We start from the raw sequence: 26,684 nt of genomic DNA on the forward strand, positions 1-26,684 counted from the left end.
AGGCATAAAAACATAATAGCATAGTAAGGCATAAAAAGGCTTAAAAAGTCATAGTATAGTAAGGCATACAAAGGCATAAAAACGAAACAGTATAGTAAGGCATGAAAAGGCATAAAAACATAATAGCATAGTAAGGCATAAAAAGGCTTAAAAAGTCATAGTATAGTAAGGCATACAAAGGCATAAAAACGAAACAGTATAGTAAGGCATGAAAAGTCATAAAAAGGACATAGTATAGTAAGGCATAAAAAGTCATAGTATAGTAAGGCATACAAAGGCATAAAAACGAAACAGTATAGTAAGGCATGAAAAGTCATAAAAAGGACATAGTATAGTAAGGCATAAAAAGACAAAAAACAACATCATATCATCTTATTTTTAAATAATTGGAAAAATAATTGTCAAAACCTCAGTGCCCAAAAAATATCCCTGCCATTAAAATGAGAAAGAATGAGAATCAGAGAAATTTACTTCCCAGTTAGTTTCAACTTATGATCTTATGGTGTAATTTTTTTTTTCTTTTAATTTACCTAAGTGAATTGAATTCTGATTCTTCTTATTCCAGGTTCAGCAGTTCCAGGAAACAGCTGCAAGGCTTCATGCCCAGTACGCAGGGGACAGGGCAGTCGCCATCCAGGCCACAGAGCAAGAGGTGGTGGAAGCCTGGAAGGGCCTACTGGACGCCTGTGATGGCCGCAGGGCGCAACTGGTGGACACAGCTGAGAAGTTCCGCTTTTTCACCATGGTCCGAGACCTGATGGCCTGGATGGAGAGCATCATTCAGCAGATAGAGACTCAGGAGAAACCCAGGTGAGCACACCTCGTACAAAGACCTCTGTTTGAAATCCATTCCATAAAACATTTTTCTTCTTCATTAAAATATCAATATCCAATATTGATTTGGAAGTTGCAAATTGAATATCGCCTGCTTTTTTCTCTCTCTAAGGGAAATCTGATTGGGGCAACTGAAAAACAAACCTTGAACCGTGTCCTTTGATTGTTTGAGTTAGATCAGTTGTTACTGAGTATTGAAAAACCAGCTTGAAACCTTGACCTTTGAGTAATTGTCTTACTTTTTATTCACATTAATTCAGTTTATATTGAGACTATTTCTGCATTTATAGGTACATATACAACAGATATCTTTGCAAATCATGCCATCTATATATTATGAATTGAATACCTTGTTAAATAGAATATTTTTCATATTTAAAGGATCAAATAAATATATAAAGATGTCTTTCACATTATACACTGCGATCAATTAAGTTTGAAAAAGATGTCTTTTTTAATATCATAGCTTTAGTTCTTCTGCTTATTGGTCAGTAGCTCTTTGCCAAATTGGTTTACTTGTAGTTAAACAATAATTAAAAGTGATATGAGAGTGTCATGATAACCTTAATGAAGAATATTCAGGTTATTAAAGGTGCACCATATGATTTTTTTAATTGTCCCATTGCAGAAAAAGTTGATTCACCCTTAAAAGCAATGTTTAGCCATGCAGAAAAGATCCTGTTTATTATTGTTGCAGTTCTAGGTCTTACCAACAGAGGTAGATAAACTTCATAGATTACCTGTTCACTTCCTATCCCTCCCCCCTGTGCATTAGGGATGTCTCATCAGTGGAGCTACTGCAGAAGTACCACCAGGGGATCCGCTCAGAGATTGAGGCCAGGGGAGTCAAATTCAGCGATTGCATGGATCTCGGAAAGGCCCTGCTGACACGCAAGCACCGAGACTCTGCTGAGGTGAGGCTTCAGCAGCAAAGACAGCTTTTTTTCATTCTCAGCTGGGCCTCAAATTGCTGCTTTCATTAGATTTAATTACTTTTCTGGGAGTGATTGTTCTTGTCTGGCACAATGGAACCAATTGGATTGCTACGAAAGAAAAAATTCCACTCATCTTACACTCATCAGGGAGACTATAAAGCAAACACTAATTAGAAATGGAAAAGCCAAAAGAATTTAAATGAGCAATTGACCCCGGCCTGAATTTTGCGTTCCGTTAATTACTTCACAATTCAAATTCTTAGAGGATAATAGCCAGTCTTGGAGCTGAGCTGTTTAATAATGCTGATATGTAACTGCGACTGTGTAACTGCTCATGTCAGATCAAAGAGAAGCTGGTGCAGCTGATGGAGAAACGGAAGGAGATGATGTTCAAGTGGGATGACAGATGGGACTGGCTCAGACTCTGTGAGTAAAGCTACACTTACCTTACTGGCCCTTACTCAAAACTAAAAACAAATCCTGAATATACATTATTCCTTTCACTTTGTTTTCACAAATCCAACTTAAATGCTAAAGGCCACAGAGCAAGACTCACTGATGTGGAGGCTCATATAAGCACAAACCATTGCAGATGAAAGAGTGGCTTTTGTTCGTCAAAGTACTCCAATAAGCATAATTGTTTAGCAAATAGTTAAAAGCAGTCTGAGATTAAAAAAAAGAAGCTATATAATGTATTTCAGACCTTAACCCCTAACCTAACATAACTGAATTCTAATGATAACCATCAAACCAAGTCTTGGCTCTAAAATTGATTGGGTAACCAGCATTTTGTTTGACAAATGGGAGGTGTGTCTCCATAAAGTGTATAAACAGTACAGTTCAAATCATGGCTGATGCCTGATGGTTTCATTTTTAAAATGGTGACACTGCAAGATGAAAACTACATAATTACCCCTGTCACATCTAGTGCTGGAGGTGTGTCAGTTTGCACGGGATGCCTCCGTGGCGGAGGCCTGGCTGATCGCTCAGGAGCCCTACGTGACCAGTAGAGACCTGGGCCACACTGTGGACGAGGTCGAGAAACTCCTCAAGAGGCATGAGGCCTTTGAGAAATCCACTGCCACCTGGGAGGAGCGCTTCTCTGCACTGGAGCGCCTCACGACGGTACGGAGAAATCTTAGTCATTATTTACAATAATTTAATCACAAACACATGAATCATAACACTGTAGCTGCTGGAAAACACAGGATGAACATGTTGGTCTAGGCAGAAAAATATTAATTGGTAAATGTTACGTGAAGGGGTTAATAACAAATTCAACACCTTAACAGTTTTGCCCTATTTCCCCCCTAAGTAGCTTTAAGATTGACAAAAACCTTTTATTCCACCCTGTTTGCTTACTGTTGTTTACACTCAGTGAAATATTTAAGCCCATTTTTTTTTTATTGCTCGCACCATTCAAGCAAAGAGACCTACTGAATGTGTTTAAATTTGTAGATGTCCTGTAGATCAGTTTCACATTTCCCTTCACTAGAATTTAAAATGAAGTTTGATAAATGTTTGGCTGCCCACCAGCTGGTCAATGAATATTAATGGGTTAAAAAAAAAAACAAATGTAAATATTAATGATATCTGAAGATGATAGTGGTAATGTATCCAATTTTATTAACTAAATTAGAGCTAGCAATGGATTGAGTGCTGATTCCACTTTAATGCTGTGTTGCAGCTGGAGCTGTTGGAGCTGAGGAAGCAGCAACAGGAGATGGAGCAGTTCATTAAAGATGAGCAACGCTCTGATAAGGAGAGCAGGTACAAACATGCACAAAAACACACAGGCGTTCAAATGCACAAATACATTGTATGCACAGGCATGCATAGAATGAAACAGAATTATTCGGTGCCAATCATCATGAAAGTCTCTATGAAAACCTAACCAGTATTGTGATTTAGAATTAAAGAGAGGTGGACAAACACATTGTTGGCTGCGGTCTAACCAGCCTTATCCTTTAAACTTCACAAACAAGTCACACACACACGGACTCACCCGCTGCTCTTAAAGGTCTCTAACACAGACCCTATGCTGCCCTCTTTCCTCCAGGCGAGAAGACACTGGCTTTGTAGAAGAATCTTCACAGCTCTACACTATTGAGGAACAAACTCTGGTTAGTAACTGCGCTCACTCTGCTCCTGTCCTCTCTGTTTTATAGTGCTGTGACCTCTGTTTATGCAGCACACTGGAATTTTTGAAAAAAGAAAACCAGCCTCTCTTTTGTGGTGTTTTACTAACTTCTGAATTTAAAAGAGCCTCCTTGACTTTTTTACTCTTAAACAAACCACATTTGTCTGTTGAGAATCTTTTTTGAGCACTTTTAGGAATAAGTAGAGTCAAGGGCACACTCAGCTCCGCCACCTCTCTAAACAAGCAGGCTGATCTCTCTTATAATTTTTCTCCATTCTTATTGTGTTGGTCTCTATTTCCATCTTTTCTCCTCCAGTCTGGTTCTGGTGCAATCGAGCCCAGTTCGGGTCTGCTGGAGGGGGCTGCGGGCGATTCCACAGTGCCCATAGAGTCAGAGATGAGAGAGAGTGGTTCTCTGGAGCTGGAGCCCTCTGTCTCAGTAGTGACCCCGAAAGAACCGGAGAGGGCTGCCACCATGCCCGTGGAGCCCCTCAGAGCCCACACTGTGCTGCTGGAGGGCACGCTGGGCCGCAAACATGACGTGGAGGGCTCAGGAAAGAAGGCTTCAAACAGGTGGATAAGAAAGACTACAGTGCTGTTCACTCCATATTCCATTCCAGGCGTTCATTTGCTTCCATTTATTTCTTTAAGTCTAATTTACTAGCACACTGTGTGACTTGCTTAGACTCACAGAGTGTAGACTTTTTAAATCAATCTGCACCAAAACATCATTACTGTGCAACAAAAAAGTAACAAAAAATGAATGCAGAGTTTTTAGTCTTCCAATGGTGGCCTGGAACGGTAGGAAAAATAACAAGCATATTAAACAGCAAAAAGTAAAGTAGGCCTATACAGGATTTGTATGAAAGGAGCTTAAGCTTAAAACACATTGGTGTAGTCATTTTAAAAGACAGCACTTATTGGCATGTACAAGCACTACATAAATATTTGATAAATGGGTTGTCCTGAAAAATAAAGTAAAAGCTAACTTTTCACTGCTTGCATGCCTACCAGCAGTCAGTTTTTTGATGACTAAATCACTTAAGTCCTCAGTAAAGGACTAAGCCGATTTATGGCCAAAAAATATCACATACAGTATAAAACCTAAATAAGACCTCTGTTAAATAAAGCCCAACTTGGTCAGGAAACAAGACAAGTCCAAATAAAACTCTACAAGCAGCTTGTATTCTAGTCAGATGTGAAACTGAAAAGTGCATGTGAACTGAATTACTTCAGGTATTTTAGATGTGCACAGTTCAACATGGAGCTGATGAAAATCCTGCGATGACATTTTGATATCAGCACATGCAGATACTGTTTGTTCACAGCTGTAAAACAAAGTATCAGTGATTTATGAGTTCAGCAGCAATACCAGAAATCTTAACATCTACTTCTCAATTTAAAAGTTAGTGTAAATAATGATGTAAGTGGGATGAACTCTGTTGTACCCACCTTTTTAAGATGATTAAACATCTGTTTTCAACATAAAAAGTAGCTGTAAGTCAATTTTGTTTATACTCAAAAGCAACCCAAAAAAGTTTTCCCCTACCACATGACTGCTGTCTGACAGAGGCTCAGGCCAGGTTACTTTTGATCAAAGTTGATGAAAATTGATTAAAACTTGCATTTGTTGCGGACCAGTGAGCTACTTCAACTGTTCTCCTTACTTCTATTTAACTGAATTAATTCACTTTGCATTATTGTGAGAAATTAGCCTCCTGAAATGATCAATATTGAAGTCCTCCATTGTCTGCGCCCCCCCCACCCCCGCCTCTCCACTCTCTCCTCACTCTCAGGTCATGGAACAACTTGTACTGTGTGCTGAAGCCAGGTCAGCTCTCAGCCTATAAGGATGCCAAAAGCTTTGGACATGGAACGACGTATCACGGCGAGGACCCCCTGTCCCTCAGTAACGCCAGCTGGGAGATCCTCACCACCTACAAGAAAAAGAAGCATGTCGCCAAATTACAGTGAGAATACATTCTCATCATCTTCAGTTTTTTCAGTTGTCTCACTATTAAAGGAAGAGTTTCACATCTTGGGAAATATGTTCATTTGCTGCTTTCTTGCCAAGAGTTAGAGAGGAAGATTGGCTTCAGTGGGGGGGGGGTGAGACGTCTTGTGCTGTACGATACCGTGATTTGCATTTTTTATTTTTAATTTACTTTACTTTAATCAATGAAGAAACTAATTGGGAGATTAATCGATAAGGAAAATGATTGTTAGTTGCAGCCATAATTTCACTCACTTTGCCATCATTTTCTACTTTAAACTCTTTCAAATATACAGAAACAAGTCAAGGTTAGGCATCTTTTACTTAGATTATTGAAAAATCTGAATGTGGGAATTTTCGTTTTACTCTAATGGTCCAAACCATAAATTCAAACTTCACTCTCTTTTCTCTCTCACAGTCTTGGTGACGGCAGTGAATATCTGTTCCAGTGTAAAGACGAGGTGAGTTTTTAAACAAGTCGATAACAATGAATGATTTTTAACAGCTTTCCATGAAGCACATGATCCCGCATGTAAAGTATTTAATCATGTAATCTTTGACATTATGTAAAGCAGTGGTCAGAGAATATAATACTGCATACAGAACATATATATTTACATTTCAGTGTGACCTCCTTGTCCATGTCTAAATGATTTTTTGAAATTATTTATGTAAGTAACTGACATAAATTAAGTTATTCACATTTCCTTCTGAATTTACCCTACGGGGATCATTAAGTTTTACAAATTAAAATAATTCACAGCAAGGTTGTTTTTATATACATTACCTTGAATTAGCCTTTCAGAAAGTTTCATTGTTAAAAGCTGGACCACCTTTTACTCAAAACGACCAAGAGACAAAAACACACACTGTCCCACTGGAGGTAGACTTCCCTTTGTAAGCTGTGGTGTGTGTGTGTGTGTTTTTGTGTTTAATTTCAGGAGGAGCTCCAGCGTTGGAGCCAGGCCATGGACAAGGCCGTTCAGCCCCTGGCAGCTGAGGAAGCGTCGGGGCCCTCAGGGGCCAAAGCCCACAGCCTGCCCCCTCCCTCCTCCTCAGCTGCCCTCCCTGAGCCCAGCTCTGCCAAGAAAGACAAGGAGAAGAAATTCAGTCGCTTTGCCAAGAAGAAGTGAAAGGAGATGGATGGGCCATCGGGAGGGGGGGTTGCCAAGGCAACCTGGAAAGAGAAAGTAGTATTTGTGTACAATCAATCGGAGCGAGCTTTTTATCACTAGATTTTTTATATTATTTAGCGAGAATTAACATGAATATTGTAGTTTAGGTTAAAGCCATCACTCTTCTGCCTGTATTTAAGTCAGTGTATCATTGCAAAGGTCCACTCTTTTCTTTGTTCTTTTTAACAAATGCCAAATTCAAAGCATCAAATGAAAGCACAGGAATGCTCCTTTCACACTCAACCAAAGAATGTTTGTAAAACTTTTGTTGTGTTACTTTTGCTGCAATTTTAGCTTTAGTGAGGCATGCTTTGATACAGCTATGTACGATATGAAGGCCTGTAACGAACGTAGGGTGAGTCAAGAGTACTGAAGCGTACTTTTATTAATCTGCCTTATAAAATGGTTGTGAACTGTAATACTGTGCTGTTTGAATTTGGAGCACTAAATGCTACTTAAAGGAATTAAGAGTGAATTTTAACGGGCTTTAAAATGCTTTGTAAATGCGGTGTAAAGACTTGGTGATGATCAAACCGTAGCGCAGTGCTGTACGGTGCACATACACACCAAGTTTAATTGCAGGTATGCAAACTAAATGCTCTATGCACTGTGAAGGGTTTGACTGTTGAGATTTTTAAATTGGTACGATCTGACGACATACGAGCTTGTCATGTGACACCACAATCAGTCCGTTTTGAATATAGACTATATTCTCAACTGAGCTGTGGCAGTAGTTATTTCTGTGAACTTGAAACATATTCAACACTTGTGTATTGAACCCTAAATTTCATATCTATTCATTAACATATATACATAGACAGTATATATATCTACAGATGCATGAAGTATGTTTTACGTTAGTTTGATATGGTGCTATTGTGATATTTTTGAACCTTCAATCAAGATCAACTTGACCTGCCTTACTTGTCTTCAACTTTGGCTTGTAGTAACACACAGGAAAATGTACTCTGTTGGTATAAACAATATCTGAGGGGTGTTTCATAAAGTTGGCTCAGAAAAGAAGGTCTTTTTTTGGAAAGCCTGGCTTCAAATGAGCAGAACAAACTCCACTAGGATTAATCTGTTTTTCCTAAAGTCAAGTCAATCATGGCTTTAAAACAACAACCAGAAACATCAAGCACTGATCACATCAGTTCACAAGAATGAAAATGGGCATGTGAAGACAAAACTGTGATGTTTGCAGCCACAGAGCAGCACATATTTAAATAATACAGAGAGTAAAATATCACAGCAAAAACTAACAAAACTACCATCAAGGAGACAGAAAACAACTTTTAGCGTAATGTTGTGAGTCAGTGCTATCTGTGCTAAAAAATAATGTAGATTGACAAGATGCAATACCATTAAATTTAAAAAAATCTGGTCATTTATTTTTTGCAGGAAATTTAGGTAATTGGCATCCTTTAGAAAAACGAAAGCTCTAATCCTGACGTAAAGTTAAGCCTGAAAAGATGAGTTTCCATGGTAACTCAGGCAAGACTTGGATGACCGTGGATGCATGACTTAGCAGACCAATCCGACATGAGCCCAGCGGCCCAAAGACTCAAAGCCTTTTTGAAGTCAATCAACAACTACTAAAAGATGCAAAAATGATCACAAATGGCCACAAAACAACTACAGAGAGAAACACAACGACAACAACAGGAAGCAAAAAAAACACAAATTGTCTACAGAGACACAAAACAACTACAAAGAGATGCAAAATGTCAATTCAGTGACACAAAAAGACTTCACATGACTTGGCAAAATTAGTTTTGTCTCTTTCAGTCTAAGGGTCTTGCTCCAGTGTAGGAAAGGTGGGGGCTTATTTACATGTCTGTGCCCAGAGGCCTGTTTTTTATTTATCCAAGCTTATTTAAACCCCCTTTGTGAAAAGATGAGCCCTACTGGCCTTGTTTACCTGGCAATCTTTATAAAACACCCCTCTGGTTTCACAAGCTAGATGTTTATTTACCAGAAAACCTATCTGCTATCATTTGTATCTACAGAAAAGAAAAACCCTGGACCACTATTACATTTTTTACCGTACCAACCAAAGTCTAAGACAAGCTGTGGGTCAGATGAATCTTAACCGCTTTTCCAAACCACACGACAGGACCAGGTATTCTCTTTATCTAAGGCGAAGATCACACAGTCGCAGTATGGAGCTGAGGGAATGTGTCTTTACTCTGAATGTAAAGGAAGAAGTAATAAGGAAGAGTGAGAATTTGGTACATTTAAGAGTATAGAACAATAAAGCCATTATAGAATAATACATTTTAATCGATATATGCATACAGGAAATATAGAGTATGTACAGTATATGAAATTTCATTTATAAGTGTTAATTTGTCACCAGGATGGTGGCTCTCACACACTTTCACACTGCCGTCTTGCCTTGTACAGCGGGCTCTGTCCCTGAACTACGCTCTAACTCAAGTGACCTCATTGAAATGATGGAAGTCAGGTGTAGAAAGATTGACGAGACTGTTCAGCTCGAGAGTTTTCCAGGAAATGTGGTAGCATCATAATGATCTCTCTCTGGGTTATTTACATTTACGAAGGAACAAAAGAGTTATTAAATCTATTATCTTCTCATGGCCGTCACAAACAAGTAATACAGATGTTTTTGTGAGCAGAGGGCCAGCAGAGCATTATGTCTGTGCTAAAAGTAGTCAAATGTTTCTCTCATAAACACACCTTGAAATGGTTTGGGAAACTTGCGTCACATGTATTCAGTCTTGGTTTTTAATCGGTCACTATATCTGTGGTATCTCAGACTCTGACACTTCCTATTCTCTCACCTCCATCCACTTAGTTTATTCCTCCTCCTTCCTTACCTGCCTTTTTTCTGTTCAGTGGTTTTTAATCTGCATTTTGTACTCTCTAGCTATGTAAAATATCCAAAAATGTTGACAGGAAATATCAAATACATTTTGAGAGAATAAAGTTTAAAATAAACTCCTGAAACTATCCAGTTTGGGTTTATTTATTGACCTCTTCCTTTGTTAAATTTTGAAATTCATGGCCACAGTTGTATCTTTGTCGATTTTTAATGAAAACCAATTTAATTCTATTTGTTAATACATTAAAAAGGTGCAATAACATGCATTTGAGAATTGTTTTATTGAGTACAAACAATTTAACAGAGGCAGGCATGAAACAAAAGGCATTTTTACTTTGTTGAACAGTCATCCGTTCACTGAGCTAATTTTAGATAAGACCAGCTGCATATGAAAATATTCAAAATAGACAAAACTGTTGTATTTACATTCCAGTGGCTGTTGGTAAAACAATGAATAAACAGCCTCAAGACAGCGAGGCAACCTTAGGCTAGACTAATTAGATCTCAGCTGACAAGTAACAGGCTGAGGATGATCACTTATAGCAATACAAAGCCCTGAATAACAGCTCATTTCAATCTTTACAAACTCAATAGGTGTACGCCTGCAGCAGAGCATACAAATTATAATTCTTCTTCAAAACAAATAAGCCAGAAGATGCATACCAGAGATATTTTCAGCATATTGTATTACTTTATCATTAGCCAATTTCCCACAGTGAGGCCTTAACAGAGCCTGCCAGGACTTATTCTGCTTCTACATGTGCCCCTTAAACAACATTCATTTACATGTATATTTTTGCGTCTCGCTGCCAGCAGTAATTTTTCAGCCTGGCTGCAGCTTTGACAAAACAAATTATGCTTGCCATCATCAGATATTATCATTTTTACAGTGCCTCTGCTCTGAAAACTGGCTATTTACAGAACAGGTGCAAGAGGAGCTGTTTGTGATACAGTGGCTGTTACAACACAGCCATGGACCATCCACAATGACTTGACGGGGTTCCTGCACATTCTCCCGTTTATAAATTCCACTGTTTTCCAGCCTCATTTCTTTTAATCTTTTTAATTTTAGGTCAGTATAACAAAACGGCTGCATATGCCATGATGACAATGACCTAGTGAGCTAATATGAGAGATGATAGTGCATTAAATCTAACAATGCACAGCCATGTGTTTCAAGACTGAACATTTGTTTTCATACTTTTACAGTCAATTATTAAACTTGCGGAAACTAATTTTCCACACATTACCGGGCTCATGTAGGAACCCTGCCTAGGCTGTTAGTCTCCTCTTGGGTGCTATAAATCTCTATTAACCAGGAGGCGACGAAGAAAGAAGAATGAAATTAGATTAACAGAATGACTATAGGCAATTAATAAACAGCTACAGTATGTTTCGGTATTTACATCAACACGGCGGTCAGAGTGAAAAACCTCAAGTCACACAAAATATGAAGTACAGCAGTTGATCCTCTGATGAAAAATTATTCAGCCACTGTTACGTTTCCCATATTCAGCGTTGTTATAAAGTGAACTAGATGCTTTAGAGGAGGTTATGATTAACATTCCTCATGATGCTTACTGACCCTCCTTCACATTTGAAGGAAAAGTGATTGCTGTACATAAAATTTCTTAACACCAGGTCAGCGCCTTATAATGTTCTTACAAACAGTTACAATAACCTTGACTTCTAATCAGTCAGAAATTTTGAAAATAGCATTAAATTGCTCTCATTCAGGGGCAGATGCTTTGAATTCCAGCAGTAAAGGATTTGTCATGACTCATTCCAAAGCACAACCTTTGATATTTTTTGAAATAGATTTTACATCTGAAATGGCATAAATGACATGGGAACAAAGTGTTAAAAAAACGACAACTTTATTCACAAGTCATTTCTGCTTCATAAAGAATAATTAAATAAGCATATCATCTCAAAATAATACACGATACAATTAACATTATTACACATTGAACCAATGAGGTTTTGAAAAACAACACATTTGTTTCAGAGTGAGGACTTTGTTTTATGATTATACTAGATGCAGCACTATCAAGACAGGACCAACAGGGGAATGATACATAAATTATTGGTGTGCTGTATATCACTAAAAGACAGCTTATGACCATGGATCATTGACCTCATCCATATATACCAGAGATGCACACACACACAAACAGAGACAGTTCATAGTTCTTGACTTTAAGAGAGAAAGGCCAACAGGGAAAAGAAAAGCAGCTGACCCGTGCTACTTCCCTTCCTGTGATTGCTGTGATGTGATACAACAGGTCTGGTGAGTATTTGGTATCAAACAGCAGTGATAGGCAGTCAGTGACTTGCTCTTTGGTGCAGTTTCTGATGCCCACACTGCTTCCCCAAGTCCAGCATGACTATGAATACACACGTTTAAGGGTTTGTCGTGGTGGCCAATTTATACAATGTAGATATGTTTGTGTATTCTATTTACATCTTAGTGCAGTAAAGGCAGGCACACTGCTGACAAAAATGTCCTCCCAGAGTGAATTTCTTTGTGTGTGTGTGTGTGTGTGTGTGTGTGTGTGTGTGTGTGTGTCGACAGAGGCTCAAGGTTGATGGATAAAATTGGCAGAAGCATAGTTCCTTGTCTACTTGATGAGCTTGTTGGCTCTCTGGTTGGCTTCATCAATGCGAAGGTGGTTCATGTCCGCCTGAAAGAAAAAGACGGAACAGGTGAAAAGGGGCAGTTATGCAAACATCCACCCTGTTTCCTTTTATTTAGCAATTCACTATTCACTTCAAACGATTTTAAAAACAAAAAAAAGGTTCTCCGTGGGGTGTTTGACCTCTAGTGATGAGTGACGTGATACACAGTCCTGCCAATGGTTTGACAGTGTTCCACTGATCTACAGGTGGAGGTATGCCAAAATACGCGGCAGTACGCCAACAAAAGGTGGGGAAGAAGAAGACTGCTACTCAGTAAACATGGAGGTAATCAAGGCAGGATTCAAAACCTTAAGAAAAATTAGCTCTCTTTTATGAGGAAGGAAACCGAATTGCCACCTTTGTTAGACCGTAATGTAACACAACTTTTGTTTGTTGACAAGTTAATTCCACAGAGCACCTTTAACTCCAATGCATTTACTTATTAAACCCAATTACCCAAAACCTACTCCTTTAAAAAGGTGGCCTTTGGAGTTTTCTTGTCTCTTGTGACCTGAAAAGGTCTGTTTACATTCACACTGTAATTCAATGTGTGTGTCCTTGAGGCCTAACAAACATTTTGAATGAATGTCCTTCCTCATAAAGCATTTGCAAAACTGGTTTTAAAAAGTATTTTAAATCATCCATCCATGTTTGTTTGCTGGCAGTCGTCTTCTTTCCGGGTTACTGCCATCAACTGTCAGTCAGTGAAACAGTGTAATTTCACAACACAATGCACATTATATAAACAAAGCGGGAACCCACTTGTAAAAACATTGCCAAAAGTGGTACTCCAAAGAGTACCTTTAATCATCAAGCTTGATGTGATGAATAGCAGAGAAAACAATATTATGTATTTCATGAGTGAAGCTGTTTTTCAAACACAACTCAGGTAATCCTCCTTAGTCCCTAAAGGGAGTAAATGTTCTACTAATTCTGACTGGGAGCTTCAGCAAATTACTGTGAAACGACTGAAATGAATCTCAGACTCTTACCTTCTCAGTGATGTGGTCGATCTGTTTGTTTTGCTTGTCTATCTCACTGCCCATGTCCATAGCCATATTTTTCAGGTTGCCAATAATGCTGCCGACTGCATCCAGATTCTCTTCCATCTCATCCTCCCGTGCATCGTTGGTTATCCTGTACCACAGTCACACAATAAGTTTTTCGTTGACAAATGGTCTTTTAAATGTGTCTCAATCTGTCACATGTGACTCGTGCTTCTGACAAAACCACAGTAAAAGAAAGATAGGAAGCAAAATGAGCAGGACCCAACCTCTTGATGTACGGGCCTGAAGGTGCTGAGGCGTTCGCCTGGGCAGCCTGGCCGTTGCGAACACCCGATGGCTGCCTTGAAACTACTTTTGAGCCACTGCTGTCACCTTCGCCTTCTCCTCCTCCTCCTCCTCCCCCAATACCCCAGGTACGCTTGTAACGTGAGTCGTGTTCAATAGATGTCACCCTGAGGGAACAAACCAGAAAATCCAGATGTGTGACAATAAAAACTAAACTAGAAGACTTTACTTACTTACTTTACTTTTAATATAAAATCAGCTAAAGTGAACTATGAATAAAAGCGTCAAAAAGAGAAGTATAAGACTACGTGTCCACCATTACTATAGTCACAGATGTCCATTAATCATAATATTAAAAAAAGATTCCCTACCTTATCTTTTGGTAATCATCAAAGTATCCTCTTCTCCAATGTGAAAGCATTTTGGGAAGATTTGTTTTTCATGTTTAGAACCAGATATGGGATTATTATGCACACACACTGACACTGCATATCGATATGGTTTGATGGAGAGAGTTTTGAGTTTGCTCACCACGGAGCACTGCACCTGTCACGTCAAGAAATTGGTAGGAACACTGTTCACGTTCCTTATCTATTCATAAACCATTAGGGGTTTTCATGAATTGTATCAGCAATCTTTTGAGCAATAAATACACATTTGATAAGCAACTCTGTATTTTTTTTCTCCCCATGTCACGTTCTGCTACTACCAGCCACATGTGGCTGCAGTTCATGCTGCGTTAATGTGAAATCACCCTGATGGATCGCAGTATCATCATGGAAGCGTTCAACCCCATGATAATAGAGCTGAGGTGAAGTAGAAGGTGTTTTTCCTAGTTCCCATTTCAAATTTGTCTTCATTTTCTTTAAATCCTTAATGTTATTGAAGATAGAAATATGGCACTCTCCCAGATAGTGGAACAATCATAGGTCGATAGTATGACCACCAGTTTTAATTATTTCAGCTTTGTTTCTGAGAAATCCTGCATTGTTCTGTCAGTCTGCCGTGGCAGACAGCTTGAAATACGGCAGTACCCTTCAGCATAGCTGTTGTTATCGAGAAAAAAAACAGGCAGAGGTGGGAATCAGAGCTGTGGTAAATTAAAGAGCTTCTATGTTGCAGTTAGGAACAAAACACAGCACAAGAGTTGCTGAAGTCTTCCAGAACTAACTCAGAATCCACAAGTGGATTGATTTCAGCTAGAGATTATATTATTAGTTTTCTCAGCACTGTAATCTTTAGCATCTGGCAGCTGTTAGCAGTGCCCCTAAAAGAATTCTAAGCTCGGTAGGTGTATGTTCCTTCCAAAAATGCTCCTTGGGAGTTAAAGTTAACTTCTTACCTTACTTTTTATATAAACACAAGCCTTCAACTTTTTTATACAAAAAAATCAGATAGATTGTACCACAGCTGTTCATCTTTTGGCAAAGCCATAGAAAATGTTCCAAATGTTAGTCACCTAACATTGCCCATGGATTAAAACTTAAGTTATGACAACTCCTCCTTTGCAACACAATACATAATAAAAAAAAATAAACAAATCAAAGTGAAATATACTGAGAATCAGTTGTTTACACAGCTTCTTTGCTTGCTATTAATACCATTGGAAAGTTTGGTCACAACTATTTGTCAAAAATCAGCCACATACTTAAATAATCAAGAACAGAGCACACAATAAAGTTGAGAAAAGCGTGATCTCATAACTGGCAATAAACAGTGGTGTGCATCCAAAAAAACCACAACAGCGATTTGGAGGCTTCAGCAGCTCTGAGTGTACAGTGTACCTGTCACAGGGGCAGACACAGAGGCCGCAACACTTGGAGAGATCGGTGAGGTTTTTCTCAGCCTGTCGCATGTCCTGGTTGATCTGGTCCATGCCCTCATCCACACGCCTCAGCTGCTCTGAAACACAAAGACAGGCACACACACCAAGTCAGACTCTCCTTTTTTTTTTGTATCTAGGTAAATTTTATACACTAGGAATAGATCTTATCGTTTTGTTTATAGCCTTTATTTATATTTTTAGAATATATTAGATTAATCTTAATGATCCCTTTGAGGATTGTTAAATTGGGTCAATAACTGGGTCATTGCAGCAGGAAAAACATAGGATACAGATAACAAAAAAAAACATAATCCAGGTAGAAAAAGAAATCATTACAAATGCACATTTTTAAGCAGGGAACACATGCATTGGATACCAGCATAGAAGTTAAAGACAAAAATCAATTTAAAAAAAAGATAGAACAAATATAGTCCAGTGACTCATGACGGCTCAACTCAGGTTGTCCACTAATTAGAAGTCTGGTGGTTCGATCCCCGGCTCCTCAAAGTGGCATGTCAGAGTATTATTGGGCAAAATACTGAACCCCACATTGCCCCTGATGGCTGTTCCATCAGTGTATGAGATGTATGAATGTATGAAACAAACAAAAACTTTAAACTAATATTAATATTTTTTTTTTTACCAATAAAAGTCTATGATCATTATGGTCAATACTGATGCACTCAAAAGCAGATATTTTTAAATTTAATTTCAGTACCACCATGAGTCTATTTTTCTTCATGGTTGTGTTGCCGTTTTACTGTAACTGTGATGCTTGTTGAAAAGTGTGTAAAAACAGCTTCATTAGCACCTCGCCAGTTTCACCACTTAACACTACGCTATTATTCAGTGTCTGCATTCACACAGAGAGGTTAACACAAATTAATGCAGCTCTAAGTTAGAAAGTACATAACATCTCATTCTCAAACATCTTGGTTATTTCAATTTTTCTATAGAAGGGACATCATTGAGCGCTTTCCTATGCAATCATTTAGAGTGCCATAGCATTACCATGTCATTACTCACTTACAATGATTTCCTTTCAAAATGAATAAAGAACATCCAAAAATGACTGAGTGATTCTTTAAACTTAGCCATTATCAGTTCACCGAGTGTGTTGAGAATGCCTCAAACAAAAGGCAACAAAAAATAAAAGAAAAAAACAGAAAAGAAAAATTGAAGAGATGGAAGCATCTGCATCAAAACTAGCAGTGTTCATGTTGTATATCTACCTCCTTGCTCTTCCAACATCACCATGGTGTTGGTGCCGGTCTGTTTGCTCTGAAAACATAAAATTCACACAAGTTCAGAACCAATGAAAAGACTAGAGATAGTTTTATGAATCATGAGAGATAGCAATGATCAGAGTTGGATACATTTCAGGATGAATTAGGACATTGGCCTTGTTCTGAATTTAAAAATTGTTAAGTTTATCATTTATAAACAAAGTAACTTTTTCCTTGTAAAACTATAACTTGTCTTGTTATCCCAATAATATAAAAATCTTCTCTAATATGATATCAAGCATTCAAAAGACTCAGAGCTAGAACATTAATCAGTCATTGATAGAAAACTTTCCTGATCCCAACATAGATGGGAGCCAGTGATAAACCAACACAGACACTTTCTGATCATTAAAACAGGGCTACATTGGACATGGTATTGTGCTTTGTGTCAATAAGAGAAAAAAACGTCTCACCTCCTCTGCCATCTGCAGCATCCTCCGTGTGCTTTCCAGTGACTGTGGGCGAAAACACAGGATGTGTTGGAGAATAATGAGAAGTGTGGAAAAGCTGACTGTAAACTGAATGAGGAAGAAATACTGAACGAGATAAACAAAAATTGATTTGGAGTGCAGTCATCCCTCAGAACTGCCTTAATGTACCTTGCAAATAAAATGAAAATGGACACACATATTTGTTTTTTGGGACAGCATTTTGGTAACTTGTATTCCAACAGGAGATTGTTGGTTCGAAATAAATCTGACTACACCAGTTCATATTGTTGGGAAAGATGGACCAGATGTCAAACCCAGACAGGGTTTTAAATCTATCCGGCTTCTGTTTAGATTTGTTTGGAATTTCTTAGTCTAATTAATTCAAGCAAACCAGTTGATTGGTGTGAATGGGGCCATAAGAGACTGAGAGGACAGAACAGAAAAGAACCGAACAACAGACAGGAATTAAAAAGGAGACGCAAGGAAGAGAACAAGATAAGAGAGATAAAAGAAATAGAAAGATGCATGTGATAAGAAAATATGTGCGAAGCTATACCATTAATATTCATTAAGATATGAAAGTACACGGCAACAAATCTATAAAACCAGCTCTACACTGTGAGAATCTAAGATTATATATTTATGTTATTGTGAATAATTCAGGTTACATGTATTTCCTGAGCTTATTAGGACTGCAACTGATTATTATTTTAGTTATTGATTAATCTACCAATTATATGTCTAGTGTTCTAGCAGGGAATGTTTGGCATTTTGTTTTAAAATGGCTTCAATGATTAACTAATTATTAAAATAGTTGAATTTTTTTTTCTGACAAACGACTAATTGTTTCAGCTCTAAAGCTTGTATGACTGTTCATTTACTTGGACTGAGGAGAATCCTTGGAGAACATGGACTTGGGACACCAGCTGCAGTGTTGCTGTGTCTAAACCCTCTCTGATCAGATGACTTGGGTAAGGCCGACACTAAAGTTAACAATCTACAGTAAGATGTAGACAAAAACGCACATGCATACACGCAGACAAAAAGTGCTGACGGCAAACTGGAATGCAGTCAGTTCAGGTGAGCTACGCCTTTGTGTCTCTATTAATAGCAAGTGCTTTACAGAGCATCCAAAGGAGCGAGGCACAGAAGCAACTCAGGGCATGACTCCATTGTTACCATCACTAATGAACTGTTAACAAGAGAGAGTGGGGACCAGATTTCTCTTTCTCTCTGTGTTACGTTTGCTCTGAATACATTAATCAGTGAGTTGAGAAACAGACAAACATAAAATTGGCGAGAGGAATATGTTGAGCTCAGCCAGGTTTCTGCTGGCTTAGCCAGAACATCACTTGGGTGGATAAACATTACATTATGTCTCCTAAAATCCTTGAACTTGGCTAATTAAACCCGAAATCATTGCCTTAGCCAATTCCTCCAGATTGGGGTTTTGTGACAAATCTTTGAGATACAGGCAATTGCGTGGTATTTTTATCATTTGTTTGGGATGGCTTAAATGTAAGTACAGGATGGCTCAAATGGAAGCTGCCATGTATCAGGATGATTAGGAAGTATCACACAAACATGACTTTAAATAACTCTGACACAACGCTGAAGAACGTGTAAGCCAGTTTTAACTACTGGACATGCATAAACAGCCTTAAAATTATCAGACAGCTCTTGCTAGACTTCCAAAAGACAGTCTACATAGCCAGCCATGATCTCAGTTTTTCATGAGTGGTTACCCAAAGTGGTAAGTAGTATTAGCAGAAGGACCCTCCCATGCTCTGTCCGCTTTATGCTGTCCTTAGTCAACCAGGCAGCAGCAGAAGGAAGAAAGAGATATAGAGAAAAAACACAGGTTAAGTAAGAAAGCACACAAAGCGAAAAAACACAGTTAAAGAAAAAAAAGAGGAAAAACCCCACAGACAATTAATACAGTCAGAATTACAGGATGGTGAAGTGCACTGCTACAAGCCCAGTTAGAGTAAGTTCATTTGCCTCCATTTGAATCAAATGGCTGATCATATGATGCCCTGGAGTGCCGATTAAACAATTATCTCCTAGATAATAAACGCATAGATATAGCTGACAACATTCAAACTGTCAAAACCACAAAGGGGTAAGGGAGCTATCAGGCTAAATTAGGCGTTAAGCCTCACACACTTCCTAGCAATGCCTGGCTTAATAATCAGCTGTGAATGCAATGGATCTAATTACCCACCCTCTGCTCTTTCGATGCAATATTGCAGCAGCCCCCCAGATTACATGTGTATTTTGTCCAACTGATGCTTTATCATCAGAGCCAAAATTTGCTTTCTTCAACATGGCTATGGTTATAATGATTATTTCATCATGATAATGAAAAATCAATCAATCAATTATTCTGGGCATGGCTAAAAATAAACACTAAAGGAATAGTTAGCATTTTAGAAAATACGCTTAGCTACTTTCTTTTCTATGTTTAATATGAAGCTACAGCCAGCAGGTGATGGGCTTAGCTTCTATTTTTAGACATTCTCAACAAATGGGATAGAGCGTGTTAATTAGTGAGCTTTAGAGGCATGAGGTAGGCAGTTTTTTTTTGTTACCTTTCAACAGAGATGGACTAGCAGTTTCCCCTACTTTCAGTATCTATGCTAAGCTAACTGTCTCCACAATGTCAAACTATTCTTTTAATGCTTTGTAATATCAGTTCTGGCTGCAATCCGTTTTCTTTCATTTTCATCTGAACTGTGGTTCTGTATCTGAGATGCATCTGAAACAGTTTGTGGATAATTAGCATTATATAGATACTCCAGCCCAATCTTCCTTCCTGTGTCAAATACTGATTACCTGCTGGTTTAAAAAGGTGTCTGGTAAAAGGTAGCAGTTTCACCCTCCACAGAGAACAGCGGCTGTGGTCAGGTTAAACATGGTTACAATGAATTCTAGTGGTGACAAGTTTTCACAGCAGGGATAAAAAAAAGAAAAAAAAAGAAAAAAAAAAAAGGGTAACAATTTATTTTAGCAAGCTATAATTTTTGAATAATTTCCTAGGACATCTCTTTGAAAGAACTATGTAATTTGGTACTAAAACCTGGAAAAATAGTTGAGTGAAAAAGAGGCTCTGTATTCGTTTGTGTGACTCTGTACCTCGTCAGTCACTTGGTTGGCCCTCATGGTCATCTGTTCCACAGTCATGTCTTCCATGTTGCTACTGTCTTGTTTGGAGGCTCCTCCTGTGGCACCGAGCTCAATATTTTGCGGCCTGAAAGAGAGGCAGAGTTCAAAGGTTACTCTGTAACATCACATCAGAGGGCATCAACTGTCATACAGCTCCTTGACTCAAACAAATGAGACATGGCTTTACTTTAGCTCGCTATAAAAGATATTCTATGACTACACAAGACCAAAAGCAAATGAATAATAAATAAGGATTAGATGCAGGGAATGCAGTAAAGAAAAGAGAAATCATAATGAAAATATGTAAGATATGTATGCAATGGTATGCATCATATAATATCAATTATACTAAACAGTGCTAAGAGTGTTCATGGTTATAGGTGATATGGTACAGTACAGTACGTGAGAAATGACCATTATGCATTGGGGCTCAGAAACTGCCAAATTGGCTGAGACTGCAGTCATTGTGGCAGGCAGCATTGTGAAACCGAATGCCTGTAGGTACTCAAAGCACTCCTTCAAACATCCAACCATCTCAGCTGAAGACTAAGATGGTTGCTGAGGGTGCCTCTTAGGCCATTCATCTCCTTGTGGAGGGGGTTGAAATGGGTTTACCAGTGTGTTTGTGATTTTGGACCTTGTCCTCCCCTCAACCTCCTCTTCACACTCTACAACAGAGCCTGCCGATCTGACCAGTTTATTGAGTCTGTGTGCATCACCAGCCAAATTACCACCTCCCCAAAAAATAACAGCAAAGAAGAGTGCACTGGCTACGACTGTTACATACAGCATGCAAAGCAGCCTGTTGTACACATTGAATGACCCGAGCCTCCTAGAGAAGTAGTCTGCTCTGTCCCTTCCTATAGAGGGCATCACCATTGTCTGACTCAATCACAATTAACTGAAAATTAATTAAGTCTGACCACTTTCTCAAGGATAATACCGATGTTGATATTTAAGTACAGCCATATTTGTTTTTCAACATAAACACAAAAAATATTAAAGAGGACTGAACATTACCTCATACATGAAGTTTGTTTAGCATTTTTTACCTCAGTTTCTTACATTACATGTATTGACTGACAAATATTCCAATACCAATATATCCGTGATAAGATAACATTTGCAGATGGATTAAATGGACCGATTTATTGGCAGATTCCAATTTTTTTTAAAAAGGTAGGACTAGTTTTTTAAAATTTATTTATAGCTAGGAATAGACATTATCCAAGTAAGAGCACCAAATGCTGGTGACAGCTTCTGAATATGGTATAGGAAAACCATTAAGCCAAAGTAAGCCAAATTACTGACTTTGATTCGGAAAAAATAACCAATACACAGCGAATAAAAACGTTGATGTCTGTCCTGATGTTACCTTTTAAGTGATGTACATCCAAAGCAGTGTTACCTTAATGACGTACATCAAAAAGTTTTGGTTTGTAAAACACAGTAAAAATAAGGCAGAACCTACAAAGCCTTACAGTTACTTAGAATTTCGGGTTATGGGAGCTCCAGCTCAAGAGTTATTAAGTTTTCATAGTGGAAAAAACCCTAATATCTCCTGGCAAAGCAAGTCAGGGTTCAGTTCTGTATACCATTTGTAATCTTAAATATGGAGGAGCACATTCAGGGACCAAGCATTAACTGCATGTTAACAGCAACATATATTCATGTCACATATGGAGAGGGAAGAAGAAGATGCAAAACTTTAACAAATTAGGCTCTACTCCTTCCCCTGAATGAGTGTTAGTGAATGACTGAACACATACAGCAGGCTTGCTGATAAAGGAAACAAAAATCTGTTTCAATGATGAAGCAAAACTATCTGTTTGGGAGCCTACAGCAGTTCCTCATTGATGTAAAGCTTAGTGAGCAGTGTGGTAGAATCATATATGCCATCAATGAGGGAACTGAGATAAGGAGGCTGCGATAGGGAAATCAGAAGCATGAGACGGAATGCATATAACTGGCAGAAATACGTAAGTTACTGAGGTTTAGTACAATACTAAGACTAGATGAGAAGTCAGATAAAATTAGGTATTAAAAAACCATTTAGAAAGTAAAGCAAGATATCATTACGGGTTAAGGGGAAAAGACACCTAGGTCTAGTGTCCACAGATAGTATGATTTCCCTGATCACATCAAGACATACTGAGCTTAAAGCACACTCTGCATTCAGATCAACATTTAGATTTCATGATCTTGCACAATATGTACAGCAGTGCGGTCATGAAGTAAGGAAGTGTCGATGAGAAGCTTTTACTTTGAACCAGCAGCAAAGTGTGTGATCATGGTTGACTGCTAAAGACCACTTGTTGTGAAACAGGACATTTTTCAATGCTTTCAAATAAATTTTAAACACTGCAAAGGAGGAATGGGCTTCAGAGCTCAGATAAACAGAAGAGAACAAGAATTAATGCAACTGTTTGTTAGATGAAGGTAAGAACAGGACTGTTTGAGTATGGTAAAAGGGTACAGCAACCCATACAGTACTTTGCAAGGAAAACATAGTTGTAAAAAAATTACAGAATGGTTTCCAAATACATATATACAATGACAACATCAGGAACTTGAGTAATAGGTGTGGTTTTGTTTAGTTTTTCTAGGTAATCCATTCGGAGACACATACAGTATGTAATTTATAATTCTGATCAGATGAGCCAGGCTACCTTGCGATATGGTTTAGCAGGTATAAATCCAATCCATTTAACCTGACCTCGACCTTTATGCAGTCAAGGATCTCAAGAAGCACTGAAATTATTGGTAATAGCAGCTTCAGACAGGCTTTGGTGGACATGGCAACATATTATCAAGATAGGCATAAGCAAAGAATTAGGTTGTTTTTTGTGTTGCAGAAAGACTGCACTGTCAAGGACAGAGGCAGTTGACTATAAACACAAAGCTCTGTCTGTATTCAACGTCTAAGATTTTAAAATTCTGACAGATAGAGCGATGCCAACATTCAGGAAACCCTGCTCATTTCCCTTTTCTTTTTCGTCCTCTCCTGTCTTCCTTTCCTTCAAAGTTCAAGCGCCATTTTCCTGTTTTGCAAATAACCCCTGAACTTCAAGTTCCCTTTCAAACCTACAGGAACTAAACATTCTGAGACAAAAAAAAACATGGATAGTCTACTTGGCAGACAGATTAGAGGATTTAATGCTGTTGACTCTGCATTTTTTTTTGGACAAGAGGGCACTTGGTTCACTCAAGCTTGACTGCTTTTTCTAACTGATTATTGGACTTGGCAAGACACTGACGTGAGTTTACAAATGTAACATTGAAGGCAGACTGACTCACACATGTTGTGCTCTTTTGAAATGCCAAGCCACACAGGAGATGAACATGTCAACACTAAAAGATCAATGTTATATGTGCCAGTAAAGCAGGTGTGGTATAGCTGGGTATTGATTTATCCTTATGATTAAGTGATGAGAAGACTACACCAAAAGCCAAAAACATTGACACCACGCTACATGTGTTCACGGCCACAAGATTAATTTAGCAAGCCTAAAAGACATACCCATTCATGTTGTAGTTTCTTCACAGCACCAACAGCAAGTGGCAAAAACAATAACTCCTACAGGGAAACACATTTCTGGTTCTTCTACCCAAACCTGTTCCTCCAGATCTGAGAGCCACACACACTGACGTCCTTTCTTATCCCATCATGCTTTATTTTTTCTTTTACATACAACCATGAAGGCTGTAGTTTTTCAACAGTTTTTCCTACAGTGTTGTACTCAGTGACGACAACACATTTATTCTGGTTAGTTGTGAAGTGTTTTGGACAGGGTGGTTGACTGATAATGCTGACCTAAGGGCATAAACAAAGAACACCCATGACATTATGCTGTACAGAAAAAACCTAAACCGTGAGCTTTTATTTCTTGCAGAGCATGATTTATAGAGGACAACAACAAGTGTAAGCATTTTTCACACCAGTTGCCAATCGAAATTGAAGACTCATGGAAAAGTATAGGACACGTTGTTAATCATTTCCGTTTGTTGAATTTAAATAGGCGCTATGCTTCCACATACCTGACCTTGAGTATCTCATAAACAGTGGAGTAAAGTTAAGTGCTGAGCAACTATTTAACATGGGTCACTTGACAAACAGGTGAGTTTAGCCTAAATGAGAAACACGAACCATAAGCATAAAAAGAGCAGTCCTCCACACCCAATACACCGAAGTTGTGGCAGTAAAATCCCAAAACACTACTTTCAAACAAAATGAAAGAGTTGAAAAGAGAGGGACAACAGAGTCCAAAAGTCTCCCAAAGCAGATTAGAGTTTTCTTACATTGTCTGAAAAGTTGCTCTAGTTTCGTGAACAGGGCAGGATCCGGGAGCAACTCGTTAACCTAGCTAATGTATTGCTAGCTTGGTAGTTAGCTAGTTCCGCTTTCCAGTCAGCTGCCTAATAACGCCACGACTGAAAACAACTAACTACTAGAGTGGAAAAGGAACAGAGATATTTATGTAGGGAGTCAGTACTTACAGTTAACCCTCCTTGTTTTAGAAAATTAACTTGCAACTCCTCCTCTTTCACGGTATGTGAACTTGGCATCCGGTAACTTCTGGATTCCTTCAGTGGTTCCACCGTCCGAAGTGTGTCGGTTGGTGCATTTACGTGCTGTCGGAAATATTGCGATTCCAACGCCAAGATAAAGTAAGCTAGTCGGAAGTGTTCGGACGCTCAAATAAAAGTTGCGCATTCAGAACTTCACCAAACTAAATATCCTGAAGTATCACATGTAAAAGTCCTTATAAAGGATAGTAACTCATGTTAGACATTGACATTGTGCTTCCCCACACACTACCAGCTTTTTTGTTTTAAATTACCCAGTCAATTTTGTTTGAGCTGTTGTACTTCAGATTGTAACACTCAGAGCAATGAGCTTTCCATGAGCACTGGAACGCAGCACATGATGGTGCGCACGTCCTGTCATATGACTCCAGAGAAAAAAAGAGGCGCTGCTCATTTTCCCCACATGAGTGCAGCATTTACCCTTCACCCAGACCTCCCCCTCGCCCCCTCCCCCTCTTCTCAGTATCTTACATGAAGACAGACTGCTCTGCTGGATATTTTTCATAGTGTTTCTGAGAGATGCTCTGTAATCTGAGCCTCTAGCATCGAATCTGCTGTGTAATTCCCCAAGTTTTATGGTTTAAACCACAAAAGCCTGTTCAAGGTGACTGCAAAGGCACCGGGCAGAGTGCCAGCCAACATATCAACTGACAGTGTCCAAAAGGCAAGTGTGTTTTTTTCGTCTCTAACTGCAGCTAAATATTTTTCCCAGTTGGGTCACCTACAGCTAAATACCTACAAGCTGAACATTTCTTAACATCTCTAAATTTACACAAGGGAGAGCTCCAGAGCTGCCCTCACCGAACTGCCTAGGTGCCTGAATGGTGCCCAGCTCTCTCTGCCCATGTATCTTTTATAGAGTCTACATAGCATCCATTATTCAGCAATAACACACGGTCCATCTGGACTGCTGTGAGTGTGTGTGTGTGAGCATGTTTGTCTATGCATGGGTGTGTGGTCCATAGTTAACTTTCCTGCCGTGCCATTTCACCATTTCACGCCACATCCAACAGTGCTTGAAGAGCTAAGAATTAGTATTTCCTCTGTAATTACAACTGAGGTATAATATGTGTGTGTGTGTGTTTGACGGAGGATGTGTGTGTGTGTGCGAGAGAGAGAGAGAGAGTGGGAGAGGAAGGAAGCGGGGAAGAGAAAGAATAGAAAGTAGTGAGAGAAAGAGAGATAGATTAAGTGAATGTGTAATAGTGACTACAGATGGCACGTTCACGATCAAGCTCTTTCATCATGCCTTTTCTCATTAATAGAGATGGGAGCGCTGCCCTAATTCCATAATTCCTAAATCATGCCAGTTAGCTGAGTATGAGGAGACAAAAGTACATGGGAGAGAGAAGAATAGATTAGCCTGTAGCCTAATAATGTGACTGCAAGAGCGAGAAATCAACAGAAAAAGAGATGAAGAGACAGAAAAAAAGAGGAAAAGAATGGAGAAGGGTCGCCATCTGCATTTCCCGGCTTTCCTTTTTGTTTGTTGCCAAA

The 26,684-nt window shown here is 38.8% G+C and overlaps 2 protein-coding genes across 7 annotated transcripts in view; one reads left to right on the top strand and one right to left on the bottom strand.

The window, feature by feature from the left end:
• Positions 1-10,107, top strand: part of LOC111225431 (spectrin beta chain, erythrocytic-like) — a 53,670-nt gene extending 43,563 nt beyond the window's left edge. For all 5 annotated transcript variants that reach the window (XM_022750292.1, XM_022750291.1, XM_022750293.1 and 2 more), the window contains 10 exons: positions 566-810; positions 1,610-1,748; positions 2,111-2,195; positions 2,698-2,894; positions 3,457-3,539; positions 3,829-3,892; positions 4,226-4,482; positions 5,706-5,879; positions 6,321-6,363; positions 6,844-10,107. In XM_022750292.1, the coding sequence (XP_022606013.1) occupies positions 566-810; positions 1,610-1,748; positions 2,111-2,195; positions 2,698-2,894; positions 3,457-3,539; positions 3,829-3,892; positions 4,226-4,482; positions 5,706-5,879; positions 6,321-6,363; positions 6,844-7,035 (1,479 nt within the window). In that variant the 3' untranslated portion in view covers positions 7,036-10,107. The remainder of the gene's footprint in view (positions 1-565; positions 811-1,609; positions 1,749-2,110; positions 2,196-2,697; positions 2,895-3,456; positions 3,540-3,828; positions 3,893-4,225; positions 4,483-5,705; positions 5,880-6,320; positions 6,364-6,843) is intronic.
• A 1,675-nt stretch (positions 10,108-11,782) lies between these two features.
• Positions 11,783-25,210, bottom strand: snap23 (synaptosome associated protein 23). Of its 2 annotated transcripts, none has more exons than XM_022750296.1 (8): positions 24,900-25,031; positions 20,571-20,685; positions 17,418-17,459; positions 16,951-16,999; positions 15,678-15,795; positions 13,875-14,060; positions 13,594-13,738; positions 11,783-12,606 (listed from the first exon to the last, which is right to left on the bottom strand). In XM_022750296.1, coding segments are annotated over exons 1-8 (720 nt in total). In that variant the 5' UTR covers positions 24,902-25,031; the 3' UTR covers positions 11,783-12,543. The 2 variants fall into 2 exon arrangements, with proteins under 2 accessions (XP_022606017.1, XP_022606018.1); XM_022750297.1 differs by lacking the exon at positions 24,900-25,031 and adding an exon at positions 25,098-25,210 and having other exon boundaries at positions 12,519-12,606.
• Positions 25,211-26,684: the final 1,474 nt, after the last annotated feature.

Source organism: Seriola dumerili, unplaced genomic scaffold (assembly GCF_002260705.1).
Source record: "Seriola dumerili isolate Sdu_G_001 unplaced genomic scaffold, Sdu_1.0 BDQW01000149.1, whole genome shotgun sequence".
Taxonomy (NCBI): Eukaryota; Metazoa; Chordata; class Actinopteri; order Carangiformes; family Carangidae; genus Seriola; species Seriola dumerili.

Coding starts and splice junctions, on each gene's coding strand:
- snap23 (XM_022750296.1), bottom strand. Junction 17,000..17,417: donor TGCTGCAGATGGCAGAGGAG/GTGAGACGTTTT, acceptor TTATGTTTTCAG/AGCAAACAGACCGGCACCAA. Junction 12,607..13,593: donor TCGACCACATCACTGAGAAG/GTAAGAGTCTGA, acceptor TTTTTCTTTCAG/GCGGACATGAACCACCTTCG.